At 36.6% G+C, this 22,347-nt stretch overlaps 1 protein-coding gene across 1 annotated transcript; it reads left to right on the top strand.

The window, feature by feature from the left end:
* The first annotated feature begins 18,481 nt into the window (after positions 1-18,481).
* Positions 18,482-20,428, top strand: LOC120257431 (uncharacterized mitochondrial protein AtMg00860-like). Its single transcript, XM_039264903.1, has 2 exons — positions 18,482-19,016; positions 20,235-20,428. Exons 1-2 carry the CDS (start codon positions 18,482-18,484, stop codon positions 20,426-20,428), a joined length of 729 nt encoding a protein of 242 aa, XP_039120837.1.
* The last annotated feature ends 1,919 nt before the right edge of the window (positions 20,429-22,347 follow it).

Raw genomic sequence — 22,347 nt, forward strand, 5'->3', positions numbered from 1 at the left:
CCATTTCTGGTATCATTCTTGTTTTTTAACTTATGTTTTAATTCTTTTTACGAAAATGTACTCTAGAATCTTCCAATTTTCCTATTTAGTTGTTTGTTGTAGGTTAGTCTCCCGTTAGGTAAAGCTAGTCTTTTAGTTGCAGGTGAGCATTCTATTTGGCATCCAATGCAAGCTCCAGGCTTTGACCTTGTATAGTCTGAGTTATTATTTTTGTTCTTGATAATCTTGTGTTTAGCTGACTGAATGCTGTTTTACTTTTATGGTTAATCTGCTGTTGCAGGTTGCACAGAAAATTCAGAGTACTGTTTCTGAAACTGGATCAGCTGGGTTTTCACCGCAAGAACTGCAAAAATCTAGATGTGACATGTGGGTGAACTGATTAAATATTGTTTTTAGCATCATAGAAGTTTTAGTCATTCTTGTGCTTGCTAAATTTTTCGAATGCCAATGCCTTAAGACAAACTAGTAATTTAATGCCAATGCCTTAAATTTTTTGCAAGTCATATATATATAATTAAAGATGACAGATGGCTGATATGTGTCTGTGTGTGTGATATAAGATTTATGCATGACATGAAAATAAGGCATATGCTTGTACTTGAATTGAATTAATCCACAACAGCTTGCGTAGAAGTTACTGGGATTGTATCCTCATGTTCTGAGTGGCTGATGAAATTATGAAATGGCTTTTTTTTAGAGAAATTGAATTATAATTCATCCATGCAGTTGCCTGGTAATGAAGATAAATGAATTTAACAAGCAACAACTGGACCAAGATGGTACATTAAAATTCATAAAATTTATATAGTTTAAATTGAACTTAGCAAATTATGGTTTTGTTTGTTTCCTGAGGCCAATTCATGTTAGATGACACAAAATTCATGAGTACACCTTTCAGAGAATGCAAAGCTTAGATGAGTACACCTTATCTTGTCTATTAATATTTCAGCTTCAAGCCTTGCTTGCATTGAGGTGTGTTTTCTAACAGAAGTTTCCATATTTTAAATTTCCCATTGCAAATTGGCTATTCAAATGTCACCATCATTATCATAAAACTCTTTGGATTTATTGGATGATATATATATATATGATATATATATATATATATGTATATATATCCTGCTATGTATTCGTCTTTGAAAACTGACATTTTTGGTGATCTCATCCATGATGCACTTACACTAGCATTGTCTTGTGATGCCTTGTATAAATACCAATTTTGTCAATGGACAAAAATCAGAGAAGAGAAATCAATTTATATTAGATGCATTCTAATCCGGATGGTTTGATGGATGCCTTCTTAAGAGAGTCATGCTTTGTCCTAGAGTAAACTATACAGAATTCCTATTATGATTTTGTAAATATATCTATGGTAGAATAACCAGGTTAGTCCTTGAACTCTTTGTACTCTGCCTTTTTAGTCCTTCTACTTCAATTTAAGCTCTTTTAATTACTCTATTTTTTCAATGAGTGCAATCAAGTCCCTTAATCAACTGGAGTTAACTTTTCTGATTGTTTGTGATGATGTGGCATTTTACTGAATAAAATATTAAAAAATATGTGTAAATAATTTTACATAATGTGAGAATTGCGGATTCAGATCTGAATTCCCATCCGGATCCGAACACAACTCCCAATGATGTCTGACAATCTCCCTTCTTCCATCCTCTTCCTTGACCCTCTCACCCTAGTTAGGCTCGCATCCCGAGACATCACCAGGCTCCATCGTTGCTTCTCCGCCTCTCCCAACCTTCTCCTCCTCCTTCTCTGCCTCACAATCTCCAACAACCCCTGCTCCTTCCTCTAACAGCTTGCCCACGATAAAAGCACAAATTCCACCGAAGTAATCCGTTCAATAAGTCTAGGCCCCATTCTACTTGAAAGATAGATTCACAAAAATAAAAGAGAATCACTTATGCAATTATGAAAATTTTGGGAAATTATACAAAAATATTTTGTTGTTTTATATTTGGTTGAACAAAATTGTTTTCAGAATTTGTATAACAATAGAGAAGAATGTTTAGTTTAGAAGTTTTCATGTCTAATCTAATGGAAAGTTTACCATGTTTTTTTTTTCTCTAGGTCCCTTTTGATTATATTGATATTATACATTTTATTAGCAACATTACATAATCACAAGAAGCATCCTATAATTTGTTATTCATACATGGCCTCCCTACATTGCCAGTAAATTATCACATTTCACTTTATCTTGGACCAAAACAAAGAATGAAAACAAAGCAACAATTTGAAACCAATCACACACAATTGATATAAAATTAACTATTTGACAATTAGTAATCTTTCATCTTGATTAATCAGGGAGAATTTGACAAATAATACATCATACTTTTCATAATGTTATCTATGTCAACAAAAGAAAAATTTACCATTAACAGATTGGCATGCAATTAACAAAAGGAAAATCAACCTTGCATGTCGTCAACTGTTACACACCAAAAAGTTGAAAGAAAGTGCTAAAGTTAACAAAAACATCCACAAATAGTTATCTCATTGTCTTAGACCAAACGATTTTCGTGTGTAGAATTCGTTATACTTTATTGTGTTAGAAAGTCAGGAAACTCTATTATTGCTGAGGTTTGATGATTTTCTTGTTAATCTTGCCTTTTCTCTTTAGCACGCATCATGCTTCTTTGCTGAACAGGATAACCACATGCATTATTAACAAAATAAGGTAAATGCTACTATGGTTAGTTTGATTCAAAAATCAACTTGCAATTCACTAATGGTGATGAATGAACAACCATGTGCCACTTCTCTTCTAGCAATAAGTGCACCAGTGTGGGCACCCTACATTTTATACAAAGCATAGTTTAGCACTTTCTGAAACATGAAAGTAATTTATTGGTGTTTATATAGACTTAAAAAAAAAGAAGAAGAAATAGAAAAAAAATTAGAAAAAAAAATCAAATAAAAAAGATACATGAGGGCTAAAATGAAAAAATAAAATAAAATAAAAAAAACGTGCGCCACAAATTGTCACGTGAAAAATAATAATAAAAAAAAATAAATTAAAAATCAAAATTTTAAAAATGAGTGAGAATAAAAAAAAGAAATAAAAAGAAATGGATAAGAAGGGATTTTGAAATAAAATTTGAAATTTTAAAAAAAGGGGATAAAAAAAATCTCTCGGTGGTTGTGGATTTTAGGGGGGAAGTTGAAGATTTGTGCAGAAAAGAAGAGAAAAAGAAAAAAAAACGGGGAGAAGAGGAAAAAAAAGAAGAGAGACAGAACAAAAAAAAAAGATAAGGAGGAGAGACTGAGAAGGAAGAAAGAAGGAGTTTGGCAATGGTCCTTCGGCTCTATTAGTTCCTCTCCCACTCTCTCTTTCTTTCTCCAAACACTACCATGAAGACAGAGGACAGCGTAGTGGTGGTGGTGACGATGTACATGGCTTCTGCCACCGTCACCACCCTGGCAGAACCTAAGAAGCCTCGTTGCTTGTTCTCTTCTCCGATCCCAGATCTCGATCCCCATCCCGAGGCAATGAGAAGATCAATGGTGAGAGACAACATTCAATCATAAAAAAAAGATAATCGATGAAGTTCTTCATCAAATTGACTTGTTGGCATTTTGATGTTTCCCAAAAAAAAAAAAAGAAGGAAAAGATCAATTGCTCCACCACGGCAAGCAAGATGATGTTCATAACCCTAGCACAAATCTCGAGGCATGCTTGAGAAGCTCGTCAAGTACTTATAGCTTGAAAGAGGTAGATGCTCTTATAGTGTTCCATCCAAAATATATATGCTTATACATATTCTGGTTGCATCTATGCTATAAAGAAAAAATGTTTGGATTTTATTTTACAAAACAAAAAAAATCTTCATTCACTCCCATGTCAATCCATGCCATGGTAGGATCCGTAACTTGGATTGCTTTTACTAACCATGCACTCCTTGATTAAGTGAGTAATGAAATGTATATGTGGCAACATGCTTTTATGTATCCATGGTGGAATGTTTTTCTCAATCAAAAATCTCCATCTCATGCCTTGGCTTGTAGATTTTTCCTCTAGTTAGTTTGAACTTTTAACATGCTGAGTTCAAACATGCTTAGAAATGTAATTGTTCGTTATTTGAAAAAAAGAGAGAAGAAAAAGAGGGCTCTGTCGTGGTAAAAAAATACATTTGTAGAAAGTTGGGCTTTTATGCAAAATCAATGGAGAAAAAAAATGATGAAATAATTAAGGACATATATGCAAAAAATGTGAAAATGTGTGAAAATACGAAAGCTCGAGGGTTTAACTGTAAAAAAATAATAAATATGAAAAAATATGAAAATGTGAAAGTTTGGTTGTTTTATTTGCAAAATTTGATAAAATGTGAAAAAAAAAGAAAAGTTAGAGGATCTAAATGCAAAAAAAAAAGAGAAAAAAAAGATTTTTAGCGAAGATGAGGGGTATTTTGGTAATTTCACAAGACCCCCTTAAGCTTACTGTGATGTCTAATGCATGTCGACTGCTCTCTTTTAGAGGGCCTCTTCATTGCCTCTTAACAGTCACGGAAGCGGATGGGCTATTGAAGATCCTTTTAAAACTCTCTTTGAGCTCTTGGACCCGGTTTGAGGCCATTGACTCTCTTTGGAGTGATGACAAATCTCTTTGAGCTGATGGGCCCTGTTTGAGGCCATTAACTCTCTTAGAAGTGATAGAAAATTCCAAAACCCTTAAAACTCTCTTTGAGCTGATGGACCCTTTTTGAGGCCATTGACTCTCTTTCGAGTGACGAAAAATTCCAAAACCCTTAAAAACTCTTTTTTCGAGTCGATGGACCATGTTTGATGCCATTGACTCTCTTAGGAGTGATGAAAAATTTCAAAAAAAAAAAACCCATTAAACTCTCTTTGAGCTCATGGACCCCGTTTGAAGTCATTGACTCTCTTTCGAGTGATGAAAGAAATTCCAAAAACACATAAAAACTCTTTTTGAGCTCATGGACCCTATTTGAGCTCATTGCCTCTCTTAGGAGTGATGAAAAATTCTAAAAAAAACCATAAAATTCCCTTTGAGCTCATGGACCCTATTTGAGGCATTGACTCACTTTGGAGTGGTGAAAAATTCCAAAACCCATAAAACTCTTCTCATGGACCCTGTTTAAGGCCATTGACTCTCTTAAGAGCATGAAAAATTTCAAGATTTTCAAAAGCCAAGCATTTTAAAACAAAAAAAGAGAGAGAAAAAAAAAATCAAATCAAAATCAATGATGAATCAACATATGAGCTCAACAACCTCAGAATTAAAGTGTTGAAAAAACCATAAAATTCCCTTTGAGCTCATGGACCCTATTTGAGGCCATTGACTCACTTTGGAGTGGTGAAAAATTCCAAAACCCATAAAATTCTTCTCATGGACCCTGTTTAAGGCCATTGACTCTCTTAAGAGCATGAAAAATTTCAAGATTTTCAAAAGCCAAGCATTTTAAACCAAAAAAAAGAGAGAAAAAAAAAATCAAGGCATTAAAAAAAATGATGAATCAACATATGAGCTCAACAACCTCAGAATTAAAGTGTTGAAGAGTTCACAAGTTGCAAAAAGCTTCACAAGCATGAAAGCCGAAAGCTTATAAAAAAAACCAAATCAAATTCCAAATCAAATTCAAGATGCAAACTAAAAAGTCCAAGTTCCAAGTTTCAAACAAATCAACAAATGAGCTCAACAACATCAAAGTTAAAGTGTTGAAGAGTTCACAAGTTGCAAAAAGCTTCACAAGCATGAAAGCCGAAGCTTATAAAAAAATCAAATCAAGTTCCAAATCAAATTCAAGATGAAAGTTCAAGGTCCAAGACACTAATTTCAAACAAGTCAACAAATGAGCTCAACAACCTCAAAGTTAAAGTGTTGAAGAGTTCACAAGTTACAAAAAACTTCACAAGCATGACAGCCGAAGCTTATGAAAGGTCAAACCAAGTTTGTGATTCATCGACATAGGGAATTCACAGCTTGAAATCCAAATTAAATCTAAGATGCAAAATCAAAGGTTCAAGTTTCAAACAAGTCAACAAATGAGCTCAACAACCTCAAGGATAAAGCGTTGGAGAGTTCACAAGCATGAAAGCCGAAGCTTATGAAAAATCAAATCAAGTTCCAAATCAAAATCTAAGAATGCAAATTCAAATGTCCAAGTTTCAAGTTTCAAATAAATCAACAAATGAGCTCGACAACCTCGAGACTACAGCGTTGAAGAGTTCACAAGTTACAAAAGTTTCACAAGCCCAAAAGCCGAAGCTTATGAAAAGTCAAATCAAATTCCAAATCAAATCAAAGTTGCAAATTCTAATATCCAAGTTCCAAGTTTCAACCAAAGCAACAAATGAGCTCAACAACCTCAAAGTTAAAGTGTTGAAGAGTTCACAAGTTGTAAAAAAGCCTCACAAGCCTAAAGGCCGAAGCTTATGAAAAATCAAATCAAATTCCAAATCAAAATCTAAGATGCAAAAGATCAAATGTCCAAGTTCCAAGTTCCAAATAAATCAACAAATGAGCTCAACAACCTCAAAGTTAAAGTGTTGGAGAGTTCACAAGTTGCAAAAAGGTTTCACAAGCCTGAAGGCCGAAGCTTATGAAGAATCAAATCACGTTCCAAACCAAGTCCAAGATGCAAATTCAAATATCCAATACACAACTTCACCAGTTTTTAAGTCATGTTCAAGATGCATATTTCGACCGTTGACGAAGACCAAAAGTCAACAAAAGTCAAAGCGCAATTTTTGGCGAAATAGTCGGAAGGAGATAAAAGGCTACAATTATTGTTGTGTCAAGATGATTAAATTCCTAACTTCTTGTATTTTCAATGAAGTCTATGAATTCATGAATAAAATTTATTTGTCAGAACCTGTTTCTTTCTTCACACTTATTTTCTTAATCGGAGGTTCCTGTGACAATGTCCAGGGTAATTAACATTAGAGGCTTGCCCCTAATGGAAGTCATGAACCCACAATCCCTTGAAGTCTACAAAATATTAAAAATTGATTTGTGATCCATGCTTTTTATCCGGTCAATCCTAATCAAAGGCCGGATGGAAAGAAAGGAGCCCACAATTGGGTAGCAGAAAACTTATTGAAGTTTGCACAAAAATTCATTCCTTACTCTCAGAATTTGTAGTGGCCCATGAGTAGCAACAAATTTTTTGCTTTTCCCTCTTGTTGCAACACTTGTCTCTTCGTTTCCCCTAGATGCTTGTCCAGTAGTTACATTAGTATTTTTTTCTCCTCTGCCAACTTGATGTAGCAGCTTTTCTGCTTGTATGTGAGTCAACTTGGGTGTTATCATTGGATACCTACATAAGCATACAAATTATAAGTAGTAATTAAAAATGGGACAAGTTAGCAGTTATCATTAGACACCTACACAAGTGATAACAAACTTACAATATTTTTCCTCAGTGGACAAGTTTGTTGTGACCTTCTCCATTACAAACTTCACATTTCATGACCTTGCCATGCTTAGAAAGCTTTGTCTTGCTTTTGTTCTGTCCCTCCAATGGTTCTTCTTCCTTTTTTTTGGAGGTCTACCCAGCATTCTCTTCACAATAGGTGCCAGCAAGGGACCTTCTTCACTGGCTGGCTAGAATATTCTCCATCTAACTGGATTAATAGTAAACTCATATTCCTTTAAGTATGTACCTTTCTTGAACCAGTTGGAGACATAATCAAGTTGGTTTCCTCCATCAAATGCAATTGCAGCTAATGCATGTTGACAAGGGATTCCAAATTTATCCCACTTTCCACATGAGCAACTATGGTCATGGAACCTAACTGTGTAAGCCTCCCTGACATGCAACATCAAGTTATCCCAAAAAAACAACATGGAAAGCACCTCTATTCCACTTAACATACCACTTTGCACATTTAATCCTTTACTTTTCAATTTTGCATAGTGTATTAGGCCCTTAGTCAGTTTTCCACTTCAATGCATAATTTTTTTGTTTTACAACTATACTCATGACATACTGTCTTATATCTTCAAGCATATTGATGATGGGCTTACTCGTAGCTTCTAAAATCACCCCATTAAAGGTCTCACACATATTATTATAAATTGCATCACATTTTACCATATCATTAAAAAAAGCTTGGCACCAACCTTCAATAGGTCACTTCTTTAATAGCTCCTCTACAGCCTTCTCTCTCTCGCCCCCCCTCCCCTTCCCCTCCTTCATATTCCTCATGATCTGTGATTGTTTTGGGCCTCTGGCTGATTTGTGGATCTTGCAATATTCCAAAATTGAAATTGAAGCTCTTTACTAGTGTGTTTTTCCCCCACCTTGCATAAATGTGGCTAGCACACATCCTATGTTCTATCAGTGGCAAAAGGAACCTCATTGCATGGATTAGTCCTTGCAAGATAGATTATCATATAATTAAGATAGAGTTGTATGCCACTAATTAGTGAGCATTGAAGGCCATCTTCCATGCAAAGGCCACTTTTTAGGTGTTCAATGAACCATGTCCAAGTCTCACTTGTTTAATTGTCAACCACTGCCCATGCCATAGGGAACATCTGGTTGTTCTCATCTCTCCCCACTACCACTAGTATTTGTCCCTTTAGTAATCCTTTTAAAAAACAACCATCAAGGCCTATCCACCTTCCTACAACCAACAACAAAGCCTTCTTTAACAGCTATTAAGCAAATATAACTCCTCTGAAAAACAGGCAATTCTACAAGATTTTTTCTTTCAGACACCACAATTACACTACTTCTTGGGTTTGCCTCCTTCAACTCCAATGCATAGTTGTTTAACATCTTGAAATCTTCCTTGATTGGTGTTCAATTTTTTTAATAACCATAGCCTTAGCATTTCTGCAAACTTTGTTGGAGATGAATACACCCATCTCTTTCTTAACCATAGCTTTGAAATGCCTTGGCTTTATAATGGGCATAACACTAATAACCTCTCCAAATTTCTTAGCAACCACACGAGCTGTCACCCTTTTGTTCATAGTTGTTCCAAGAAGGCATGAGTGTTCTGACGAATAATGCTTCAAAACATAAGTTTTTCTCCCACTGCACCAAGAACATAATATCAACCACTTACAACCTTTTCCAACACATCTTGCGATTACACTCAATGCATCATTCTTTATATACTAAAATTCAAATTCTTTTCTGGTAGAAAATTCAATAAGCTCTTCCTTATACAATTTCAGATCTTGAAACTTGAGATTTATATATAAATCATACAAACGGCCATGAGGGTTATAGTAATTATCTTTACTCTTGTGCCTAATTGCATCATCTGTAGTGGATTCTTCACTAATGTCATAATAACTACCAAGATCTGATGAGTCTATATAATCACTCTCATAGCCTATAACTTTCCCACTATCAGTTGCTGGAATTCTTACTTCTACTGTATTAGGATATGCTTCAGTATTAGTAGGTTGTCCTTCATCTTCATCTATATTATCACAACCCCATCCTGCTTTTGTATAGCCTTCTTCGTCACAACACAGCTTCTCATTTTACACCTAGCTTCTTTTCTTTCATCATCAGAGTCTGAGTTATGATCTACAAATGGGACATCCAATAAAATTTCATCATAATCTTTACTGGACTCAGTACTAGTTGCATAATTATCAGAACTATATTGTAAGGCTTCTGGCAAGCTTTTTCCCAAGCTGAACATCTTTTATTTCAACATAAACATCTACTCTCCCCATCATTAAAAATGTTTTTAGCTTTCCCCTCATCATCAACATAAAACAAACTTACAGTCTTTTTTCATATCCTAATTCTTTGACATCTCCTAATAAATCCCAATAGCATAGTTTGTCCTGATCAACACCAAATTCAGAAACTAATCCATTGATCTATTTGACATCTCCTTCACTTAGCAACGCCCCGCCATGGTGATAGCTAACAATGTATTCATCCCAAGTTGCCATGTTGTAAAAAATAAATTCAATCAGAAAAAAAATTCACAGAAATTAGTAGAATAATTTTAATAGGAAAAAAAATATTCAAGCAACACAAGCAGGTCTTACAAGATGAGGAAGGCACTGGTCCAAAATGTACACACAACCACTTGAACATACATTTCTATTATAACAAAGTATAAACAAGTGTATATAAATACAATCAAAATGAAAACTGCACAAGTAAAAGCCAAAAATCCCCCAATAAAATGAGTAATTAGTCAGATTAGTTTTGATGAAGCATCAGCATCAGGCACCATAGACACACACCACTAGGCATTATAATTCCAAAATGTGGGGACAACTAACATCAATATCAGAAAAATGATTAAAGGTGTGCACGGAAACAAATAATTAACTTAGGATGACCATACTCAAATGATAGGTGCACATAACTAAATCTTTAATCTTTCGAACACATCAATAAAGCATCCATCATAACTGCCACAATGACAGACTGAAAACAACCCAATGTTTTTGCTTTGAATATGCAATATTTCATAAGAAAATGCTTATAAATATAAGGGTCCTTGCCCTTGTCAAAATTCCAAAATTTAGACCAACGATTAATAGATACTAGCTAGTTGGTGCATATTGAGGGTGCATTTTAAAACTCAATAGAAAACTTACCAATTATACAAGCCTAGATGGGAAATAAGCATGTCAAAACAAGCTACTTTTTAACTGGCACAACATGAACAAAAATGCTAATTATGCAATTTCAATGGCAACACATTAATAAAGATGCTAAGCTATGCAATTTGAAAAGGCTTTAGAGATGAAATTAAGTTATGCAATTTAAACTGCAAACCATGAAAAAAACATGCCAATATAAGGCAAAAGATGACTACCTGCATAATTATAGAGGAAAAAAGAGTGGATTATGGCCAATATGAGCATACAAAACTAAGAAAACTCGTAAATATTTCTAATTTGAATAGAAAAAGATCTCTACATCATTAAAAAAAAGTTGTTATGATAGAAGGCACGTCACAAAACCACATTGAAAATAAATTTAAGCATCATAATGGCTGAAAATCATCACTTGCCTAGATTATTCTGCTAGGATTGGTGCTTTTGCTGTGACCAAAGCTGTGAGAGGAAAGAGGAGTAGGAGGATGTTGTGAGGGTTATGAGGTGGAAGGAGGAGGAGGTTGTGAAAGATTGTGAGGCAAAGGAGGAGGAGGAGAAGGTTGGAAGAGGCGGAGAAGAAACGATGGAGCCTGGAGAATAGTGATATCACAGGATGCGAGCCTAACTACAGTGAGAGGGACAAGGAAGAGGATGGAAGGAGGGTGATTGTTAGACATCATTGGACGTTTGGATCCGGGTGGGAATTCAAATCCGAATTCACAATTCTCACGTGATGTAAAATTATTTATATATTTTTTTAATATTTTATTCAGTAAAGTGCCACATCATCACAAACAAATGGGAAAAGTTAACTCTGATTGATTGAGGGATTTGATTGCACTGATTGAAAAAGTAGAGGGATTAAAAGGGCTTAAATTGAAGTAGGAGGACTAAAAAGGCAGAGTACAAAGAATACAGAGACTATCTGGGGTATTCTGCATATATATCTAGTGAACACCAATTGGTACGGATGGTTTTCTGGGAGGAAAAAATTAATCTTTTGAGAAGAGTTATACTCAATGTAACTTCACACCATGTAAATTTACATATTGTATAAATTTGTATAATATAAATTCACACTATTGAGTTACATAGATGACACAAGAAATATCTATATAATGCACACTAATGATGTTATTAATCTCGGTTTGTTAACTGCCACCAAGTACAATTAGCGGCTTGAGATAACTTGTTACTTTCCTAGGGTGGTTCATTTCCTTTTGGGTGGAGGTCTACAATGAGGAATTCTCTTTATAGGGCTATTACAGGTCCAATTTGCAATTTTGATAGGTGGGACATCGAATACATATTGTTCTTGTTGTTGTTGTTATTATTATTATTATTATTATTATTATTATTATTATTATTATTATTATTATTATTATTATTAATTTATTATTATTATTATTATTTATATTCACTATATATTTCTTTATTCTTTCAGTTTTGAGGCTTTTCTTTTTCAATGGCTCCTATCACAAAAGGCCAACTCCATATGGATTCGCTCTTCCAAAGTATTATTCTATTTATTCCAAAAGTTTGGGGAAATCTATTGAATACCATGGCAGCGACTTCAATAAATAGACCATTACACCAAAAGACATTTATGACCTTGGGAAGCTTACATCCACTAGGTTTTGAGAAAAAAAAGGAAGTGACATGATAATCTTGCTAAACCCATGTGAGTCAATTGCACCCAACCTTGATTTGGACACCCTTGGATTCCGACCCCAGAGTAGTCATATGGACTGAGCAGCTTCCATTCGCCAAATATACTCTTTTCCCCACAGACTACAAGAAGTGGGCCTCGGAGATCCTAAGGAAGTCAAGAGATAAACTCAAACAAGTCAGTATCCTAGGAGGAGTCGCAGTTTCAATAGGAATCTACAATTTTGATCAATCAGTCATAAAGGTAATTGTGGAGATATGGTGTCCCCAAACTAATACCTTCATCACTCCGTCTGATGAATTCGGCACCTCTTTGTGGGACTTGAGGTGCATAGGTGGATTACCTATTATCGGATCCCTTTATGAATGCATCCCTCCAAACAAGGAACTCTATTATGAAGATAATTTTAATATTTTGAGAGTTCTACTTCATGCTTATCAATGGATCTACCATCATATCTCAGAAAAGAATAACAAAGTCACCTATTCTTTTATAGAGTCCTCCAAGAGAAAAAAAAAGCCCAACTTTTCAAATATTGACATCTACTCACCCCTCCCGTTCCAGAAGAATGCCAGTTAGCCGCCTTTCTATTTTTTTGGTTGTGTTGCTTTGTCATGCCACACAAAGGATTTTCTATACATCCAGAAACCTTCATAATGGCGTGCAAATTGGCTCAAGGCGAAGAGGATAGCTCTAGCTCCTACAGTGCTAACATACATTTGTACAAGTTTTGATGCAATGGTCTCACATCCTAGAGGACCATGTAGTGTTCCAGTCTACCTACCATATGATTTCCTTTATGCTTGTGTGGAGTCACATTTTGTAGGAAGATATTCTCATTTTAATAGGCCAAGGGAAAACATCATGCACGTAAACGGGTTGTGGGAGATCCCAAGCATAGCTTTCATAACTAGCGCAATAGCAAGCACCCTCATTCTTAAAATGGTTTAAAGCATACTTAGGAAAGAAGAATACCTTAAATGGCGACCATTCACTTGTAGTGAGTTTAAGAATGAAGGTCGGTTTGAAGATCACTAACGGGCCTTTGAGGTGTGTGAGAATTATGCAATTATATAAACATGTGCATATGCAAATAATATTACAATTAATTTGTGAATACCGCAAGTGTATTGGTGTCATGTAATACTTCGTGAGTGAGCACGAGGGTCGTATTTCCCTAGGAACATCGAGAGGCTCCTATTACTTCCTTTCGCTTAATCAATAGCCTAAACGTTTACATTCTTTCTTTAACCTACTTCTACAATTTATTACAAGATATAATTCGAGAATCGTTAAGCATAATTAGAAGGAGTCGGAGTTGAGGGACCTAGACATACAATGGCCCTCTAATTGGATCCTTATGGATCATAAAACAAGCATTAAAGCAAGAGAGAGAGAGAGAGAGAGAGAGAGAGAGAGAGAGAGAGCTATAAAACCAAAGAATAGATAATTGTTCAAAGAATTCCTAAACTAACTCCCTCCAATAGGTCTTCCAAGGTTAAGTTTGAGAGGATCCCAAGATTGACAAGATGACGTCGAACGCATTCATGTGCCCTCCTCTAGCGATGATCGTTAGATTATCCTTGAGAAACTCGCCAGAATTTATTGGAATATGAAAGAAATTTGTCGTAAGCTATCCTGATTTTTGACCTTAGGCCTTTTAAGATTCTTGTGCATGCATTAGGGATAAAATGGTCATTTCACACTAGTGGCCTCCTTCCATGATTGTACAATAGGTTGTGTGTGAAAACTAGCCGAAAACCAGGTTCAAATCAGTCATTTTGACCTTTTTCTTTTTATTTTCTATTAGAAGGGCATTTTGCTCTTTTCTCTTATAAAAAAATGAAATGAGACAATGAGAACAATGTGGCTGACTTCTCTTTCTCTCATTCTTTCTTTCTTCTTTGATTTCTTTCTTTCTTCTTCCATTCGGCCGAGCACCCATTTTTAGAAAAAAAATAAAATTCTTCGACGAGCTTTTCTGGCAAATCAAAGCTTCTACTCTATTCCTCTCATCCTCTTGAGCTCAGTAAGGCTTCGATCCAAGGCTTTTCTTTTGTGTTTTTCTCGTATTTAATCATTTTTGAAATTCTTTGAACCTCTTGAAATACCCCAGGGATTGGGTTGTTTTTAGGCTCAAATTGAAGCCAGTGTCATGATAATTCATTTGTGTGAATGCTTGTGAATAAATTTCATGATTTGGTAATGTAAATCGGCAAGAAACATTGGAGCCCTTTTCTTGTTTAATGTGAATGCTTGTGAATGCTTGTGAATAAATTTCATGATTTGGTAATATAAATTTCTTGTTACTGTAACAACCTAGAGGGGTTATCGCGGGACAAAAATCTTTGACCTTTTCTTGTTTTTCTTTGGTCCAAATAGGAGCCCTTCTTACTTGAAATTCATTGGAGCTAGGTTTACTCCTGTTTGAGGTTGTTTGAGTCCAAAATGTTGTCGTTTTCCGCTAAACCCCTAGAGTTACATGTTCAACATGTAACATTGCATTCGCATGGATTTTAGTTTCCCTTCTTGTGTTCATTGGTTCTTAGTTTCCTTGCTTGTATCTAGGTGGCGAAGCATCCTCCAAGGATATTGAAATTGCCGACCAGTTAGCGAGTCTCAAGGCGAGACGACTGGTTCTGTGAGTGGTTCAATTCATAATTGCATAGATTTAATAAGAGTGATATAATATTTCTTTATGTGTTTCATAACATAAATTTGATGAGAAATCAGATTTCATTTGATATATATATAGATATTTTTAGCATGGAGTTATTTGACAAAAATGATTCTAGTATACTTATACGTATTTATCTTTAAAGAAATATGTTTATATGTATATGTAATTACATGCAAGTGGAATATGGTTTGATGGGCATTTTCATATTCAAGCATCGTATGGTGGATTCCTTGAGTTGGAATTGGAAAAAATTGCATGTGGCATTTGGTTTTTGATGGTGACAATGGACTTTAGTCCGACACTATAGTGGGGGTCCCACGGTCCGACCTGATGGGAGACAGCGTTGTTAATCTTGAATTTACCCTGGTTAAAAGGTGCGTGGAGCTATTGACAGTGGATTCTTTTATGTGAGAACCCCATGGTCACAACATGGGAATCTCAGTGGCCAACACCAAAGGAAGGCAACATTGTGAATTTTAAAAGTTTTTAAGAACACCTTGGAGGTCTCATAGCTAGTCTCGGCCACAATTAGCTCAGAAATAGTTTAAGACCAGCCTGTATTTTTAGTGCTCAATGTGTTGGAAAATGTTACTTACTAGTACTATTTATAAATCATTGTGTTAACAGTTAATCTATTGAATACTTTGTGCTATCTTTTTATATTATTATTGTTGTAATTACTATTTGAAATGCTTTAGTACTTTGTTATATCTATGCAGTCACCACTCACTGGTAACATGTGTTACTCATCACTCTCCTTTCTTTTTTCTCATAATGCGACATTGGACTGTGTGTGTTGGGTAGGTAGTAGACTGACCTATCTATGGCCCTTATCTAAGTTAGTTTGCAGTGTGCATGTAAACTTTATGGATCCACTAGACTTGATCTTTTGTATATTGTTCCTGTATTTTGTATTTGTACTTTTCTGGTTGTATTTGGAACAATGGCCGGTTTTGTTGTTGTTATTGCCTCCTTCTTTAGTGAGATGTGTTAACAAGTTTGTTTTTGAGGCTTACGGTGATTAGGAGGTTGGACGCTATAGGGTCCACTCCTTGTTGTCATAACGATTGCCACGTGCCCGCGGGCGTGACAATTTTAGTGGTATAAGAGCTAGAGGTTTAGGATGATTTTAGTCCAAATCCTAAACCTGTCATTTTCGCTAATAATTAGTGGATTTAATTACTGATTTGCGTTTAGTATAAGTACATATTGGAGTTAAGTTTGAAAATTGTCTTTCTTTGTGCCTTTTCAGTTAGTGATGCTAGCACAACATCCACGTATGCATCGAGGAGCTGGTGTACCTTCTGAGGAACCCCCTCCTGTCCAACCTCCTTCTAACCCTAGGCAAGAGGTCAGTTTAGGACATGATCCTACTGTGGCAGCACCTCCACCTGAAGCTCTCAATAGCTTTAAGGCATATTTGGATGCCTAAGGTCATCAGCCGACGCACCAAGAATACCGCGACTTCCTGGGTTATTGGAGTCTATTTGGGGGATAGCCACATACTGAGATAGTATCTGTGCCACCACCACCACCAATTCCTTCAGTTCAACAAGCACCAATGGAAGACAACAAGATCAATCAGAGTTTGATTTTGTCTAAGTTACTGAAGGAAGCAAGGCAGTTGGGACGCATTGCTTTTGATGGCTCGAGTGATGCCATGACTGCCAAAGAATGGTTGAAAAGGTTGCTTGCTCCTTTTGAGGACATGGGTATAGAAAATGAGTTTAAACTAAAGGTTGTAGTCAGACTTTTGGAAAATAGAGCAAGGAACTGGTGGGAAACTCTTATGGGTCGTTCAAATGTACCATTAACTTGGTCACATTTCTTACAAGAATTTGATCAAGATTACTACACTTGGTTTCATCGTGACCAGAAATGACAAAAGTATATAAGATTGGTTCAGAGAAATAAGGCAGTGACAGAGTATGAAGCAAAGTTAAAGGACCTAGCTAATTTTGTACTTGAAATTGTTGGCGGTTAAGAAACCCTATGTTCCAAGTTCAAGGCAGTACTGAACCTCAGTATCCGAGAGAAGATGGCAGTTACTAAAAATCAATGTTTTAAGGAAGTGGTTCAGTTGGCTTTGAGGGCTGAGAAGTTGGTCATCGAAGGTAAGCGCCTTCGTGAGAATCTAGCTAATGGAAGAGACCCAGATTTTTCAATGGCATCCAAGCACAGTAAGAGAGAGGACACTTCTTCATGCTTTTTAGGATCTAGCTCAGTTAAACCGCCGTCAAGGCAATTTGGTAGTCAAAAGGGTACTACTTCTGTGAGTAGCAGTTTTGGAGGAAAGTCAACCGAAAATGCTCTCAGATGCCGGAACTGCAACATATTTCATCCTGGTCCATGCCGTGAGCCACGCAGATGCTACCAGTGTGGGTAGTCAGGCTTTCTTAAGTCAGCATGTCTAATGTTAAGCCGAGGAGCACCAGGGCTCAGCACCTCCTCCTATAAGACGATAGAGTCAGTCCAAGGGAATACCACCTACTGTTTCTGCACCCTGTTGCCCTGACCAGAACAATTGCTGTCTGGTAATATTTCAAGATGTAAAACTCAGCGACCTTAGACCCATTCTCAAACCAGAGTTTTTGCCATGACCAATGAGGAAGCTGAGTACAGGCCCAATGTGATTACAGGTATTGTATCCATCTTTCAGCATGAGGCATATGTTTTGATAAACTCAGGGTCAGAGAGATCTTTTGTTGGCACTGTATTTGCATGTCATGTCATAGGGTAGCTTCTCTTTTAGACTGTGAACTTTTGATCCAAACGTCCCTTGGCGAACAGATTGTCAGAGAGGTAGTTTTTCGGGGAAGCCCAATCTAGGTGAAGAGCATCTACTTCGAGGCAGATCTGATCCCATTAGAGATGTGAGATTTTGATGCCATACTCGGTATGGATTGGTTGAACAGGCATAAAATTACCATTGACTGCTTTAGGAAAGAAGTGACCCTGCAAACCTCTCATTGAGCTGGTTGTTTGCTTGAGGGTGAAAAGAAGGTTCGTTTGAGTTATGTGATTGTGGAAGTAAGGAAACTGGTATGTAAGGGATGTGAAGCATACCTGGCTCATATAGTGGGTACAAGAATTAGTGGATCAAACTTCAAGGATGTCCCCACTGTTGGGAGTTTGAGGATGTATTTCCTAAGGAATTGCCTGGATTACCTCCAGATTAAGAGTTTGAGTTTGCTATTGACTTGTTATCGGGTACTGCTCCAATTTCCATTCCTCCATATTGCATGGCACCAGCAGAGCTAAAGGAGTTAAAAGTACAGTTACATGATTTGGTGGACAAAGGGTTTGTATGCCTAAGTGTGTCACCCTGGGGTGCGCCAGCTCTCTTTGTGAAGAAAAAAAGGATGGTTCCTTTAGATTGTGTATAGACTACCGACAGTTGACCAAAGTGACCATCAAGAATAAGTACCGTTTACCCGGAAGAGATGATTTGTTTGACCAGTTGTGTGGGGCAAAAGTGTTTTCAAAGATTTAACTTCGGTCGGGTTACCATCAGTTGAAGATCAAGAAGAGTGATGTGCCAATAATAGCGTTCTATACGCGATACATGCATTATGAATTTGTTGTCATGCCGTTTGGTTTGACTAATGCCCCAGCTGCTTTTATGGATCTAATAAACAGAGTCTTCAAACCTTATCTTGACAAGTTTGTGATTGTCTTCATCGACTATATTTTGATATACTTAGCAACTGAAGAAAAGCATGAGCGACACTTGCGTACAGTACTGCAGTTCTTTCGAGAAGAGAAGTTGTATGCTAAATTCTCAAAGTGTGAGTTTTGGTTTCATGAAGTAGTCTTTCTCGGACATGTGGTGCCTGGAGAAGGAATTTGTGTGGACCGAAAGAAAGTTGAAGCAATCATTGACTGGGAACGACCCAAGAGTGTATCCGTAGTTCAAAGTTTCCTTTGTTTGGCAAGCTATTACCAATGTTTTGTTAAGGGGTTTTCTCAGATTGCTAGACCCTTATCACGATTGACTCGTAAGGAGGTAAAGTTTGATTGTGATAAGAAATGTGAGAATAGTTTTCAAGAATTGAAGAACTGCCTGACTTCAGCGCTAGTGCTCAGTCTGCCTACCAGTGGTAAAGAGTTCATAGTGTTTAGTGACGCTTCACGATAGGGTCTTGGTTGTGTATTGATGCAAGATGGGAGAGCTTATGCTTCTCGTTCTTGCAGTTGAAGAAACATGAGTTGAATTATCCTACCCACGATTTGGAGTTAGCGGAAGTTTTTTTTTTTTTTGCCTTGAAGATCTGGTGACTAAAATCTACCCAGATGTGTGTTAGCTTCAATAAATTTTTTGAATATTGGCAAAATAGAGCTCACTCGCATTATATGCAATTCTCCATTGTGTAGTAAGGTCGTTGTGAGGTTCTAAGAATCGTGTTTTGGTTTGATTTGCTTCAAATCCCTCATCTGTCTATGGATAGGAACAAGACCACGTCTGTCAATACGATTACCGCGAGCCAACTCCACTATCGGCCTTCTATTGTCAACCCTCTTGTGTGCATAAATTCCTAGAGCATCCAGATGATCCACAAGTTCTTCAAACCGCTCTTCAAAAGCCAGAATCTGAGATCCATCCGTTGCTCCAGACGTCGCTCCAATCGTTGCAAGGCCTCATCCCCGAGAGGGGCTCTAGCCTCCTGATCAATGTCATGAAGGCCATCACCGTCGCCACCAGTTGACATCCTCGCTCTAATACCACTTGACAGAGCAGATACACAGTTCTAATCCAAGAACTCACACTCAAATAAGATTAAACAAGAAAATCAATTTTCAATTCGTCGATCCTCTTTCACAAACCCTAAAACAAGTATTTATAGAGGTCTAGCCTAAGGACAAAATAGTAAGCTAAAATAGTTACAAATTACTGGATAATAAACTAACTAATAAATCTAAGATAATTACAAAATACTAAACAAAAACTTATTTCAATATTTAAATTTAAAATACTAAAATCTTTAGCCATTATGCTGCGTCACAAACTATGTTTTTTTTATTTGGAATAGATCTCAAATCTCTTTTTCTTTATTTTGAATTGATTTCAAACCTTAATTTTGAGTCAGGTTCCAAACTTTATTTTAAATAGATCTCAAATCTTTCCCTTTTTCTTTGAATAGATTCCGAGCTTGTTAAATATATGGGTTCCTTCTATTTAGGTAATATTCCTAACGTACATGAACATGGGGAAGATCAAGCTAGCGTCTCCAAATCCGCATCCTACCAATAAGTATACTACTTAATAAATTTTCCACTCCGACATTATTTATTTTAACTTTTTTTTCTTTCTATGGTAGGTTCTCATGAAGCTCCTTCCCTAAAGGTGGATCCTTCTGAGAATGACTCTTTATTTTTAGATTTTGCAAATTATGATGACTATACACCCATCCTTGATGTTGATCCCACCATGGAAAGCCCTCTTCCACAAGAAACTCCAAAGATCATGACAAACTATTCTTTCTCCTCAACACAGAGGACTTCACTCCAATAACTATATCCGTCGATGATCCTCCTCAATCTATAAAAGGTTTAACCCATAAGGTTAATAGTCCTCCTAAGATAAGGAGAATTTAAATATGAGGGTTGCACCCATGTGCTCATCTCATTCTCAACTTGTTGAGAAAGGCAGTGGCTTGTGGTCTTTTGGTTAAATAAGTTCATTGAAAAGGTGAAATCATGTCCTCATGAGCATGAATCTTTGAGAGTGGAAACTACAAAATTACACAAAAAGTTGATGACGCATGGAGCTGAAATTTTAGCCACAAGGAACAAAATATATGAAGTGCTTGATCTTTCAATAATTGTGCATGACTTGGAGAGTTGAGAAGATGACCCAACTATATAAAAGAAAGGGAGTTTATGAGGAGTATAGTGAAGAAGAAGAAAATTAAGTCTCAACAACATCTTATCATGTCGATGAGGCCTTTATTCACTTTTACAGCTAAAGGAGAAAAGAGTGGCATCTTTAAGAAGTCGAAAGTTGCTCCAATAAAATTATTCACAATGAAGCACTCAAGGCTGACCAAGAGGAAAGTGCTATCACCTCAAGAGAAAGCGAGCTTTGTCTCATTCTAAGACTCATAGAATAACTCATTAAGTTCATTTAACAGCTCTTTTGAGCCATTGCGAATGGTAAAGGAGAACTCAACAACCGGTCAGCTTTGCTCCCAACAAAACAATAAGAAGAAAGGGGATAGACCACCAAAGTCACACCTTTCCAAGGTTAGTTTTGCCAAGAAGATTTATAATAACTACACATCATATCAGAAGCTGCAAACCAAAAAGATGACACCGATGGAGTTTTACATAAGAAAGAAGGACTTACTCTCGGAGTTGCGAGATTCTGTATTTGATGGGCTTGCAGATGAGGACATCACGCACATGTCAACTACACCACCTATGAAAAGTAGTACTTCGCCTGGTATAGAAGAGGAAGCATATCAAGGACCAAATACACAAAGGCATGCTAAACAAATCCAAAACCAGGTGCTAACTTAAGCTTATTATTAAATTATATTGATATGGTGGTGTTTCCAATTTCTTCTACCTTAATTATACTTAGGTGTACCGGGAGTGAGGACATAATTCCAGACTTAGTCAAAAAAGAGGATGGCAAGAGAGAAGCATTTGGAGCTACGCCACATATGGGCCTCACACACACACACACGTCCAAGAAGAAGATTGTGCCTATCTTCGCTGGCCCCATGCAAACAAAGGAAGATGTGGTTTCCTTCTATGACAAATCAGCCCAAAATATCTTTTTTCTAAACCAACCTAATTTCTGAAAGGAAACAAAATCAAATCCCAATCAACTAGAAATAAAATATTCAAAGATTAAGACTGGACAGATTCACTTGCCATATTCATGTGCTACAGTACCCCCGGGATACTATTTTCATATTTAGATTGATTTTCTAGCAAAATTTTCATTTTATATTTTTAGATTGATGCGATTGTTCGGACAACGGGTTGGAGTTCTTGAAGTTTTGGATCGTCTCTCCCCAACGTAAGGGTCACGTCCATCCTCGGCTGTTCATAGGTAGTTATTCCTCAACCTGAATCCTACACCATGAATATTAGGCCATCATGTAGATCTCCTTCTTCTTCACCAAGTTAGAGCCTATCACTTGCAATGCCAAAGAAGCAAGCTTACAAGAAGCTAAATGGAAGGCAAGTGACCATACCCTCTACTTCTCATTCAAGGTTCCAATGGATAAGAAAACAAGATGAAGAACTGGAAGACCTTGAGGTATATACTTTGAGGGTAATTACTGAATGGTTTGAAAACCCGGTCGAGCCAGAACAGCATACACTAGATTGAGGAAGAAAACCATTATTCATCCAAGTGATATTATAGATGAAGATCTTAATCAGGTAGCACATGAAAAGGCCAATGCTATGTCAGAGGCT

The sequence above is a fragment of the Dioscorea cayenensis genome, unplaced genomic scaffold (assembly GCF_009730915.1).
Source record: "Dioscorea cayenensis subsp. rotundata cultivar TDr96_F1 unplaced genomic scaffold, TDr96_F1_v2_PseudoChromosome.rev07_lg8_w22 25.fasta BLBR01002110.1, whole genome shotgun sequence".
Classification (NCBI taxonomy): domain Eukaryota; kingdom Viridiplantae; phylum Streptophyta; class Magnoliopsida; order Dioscoreales; family Dioscoreaceae; genus Dioscorea; species Dioscorea cayenensis.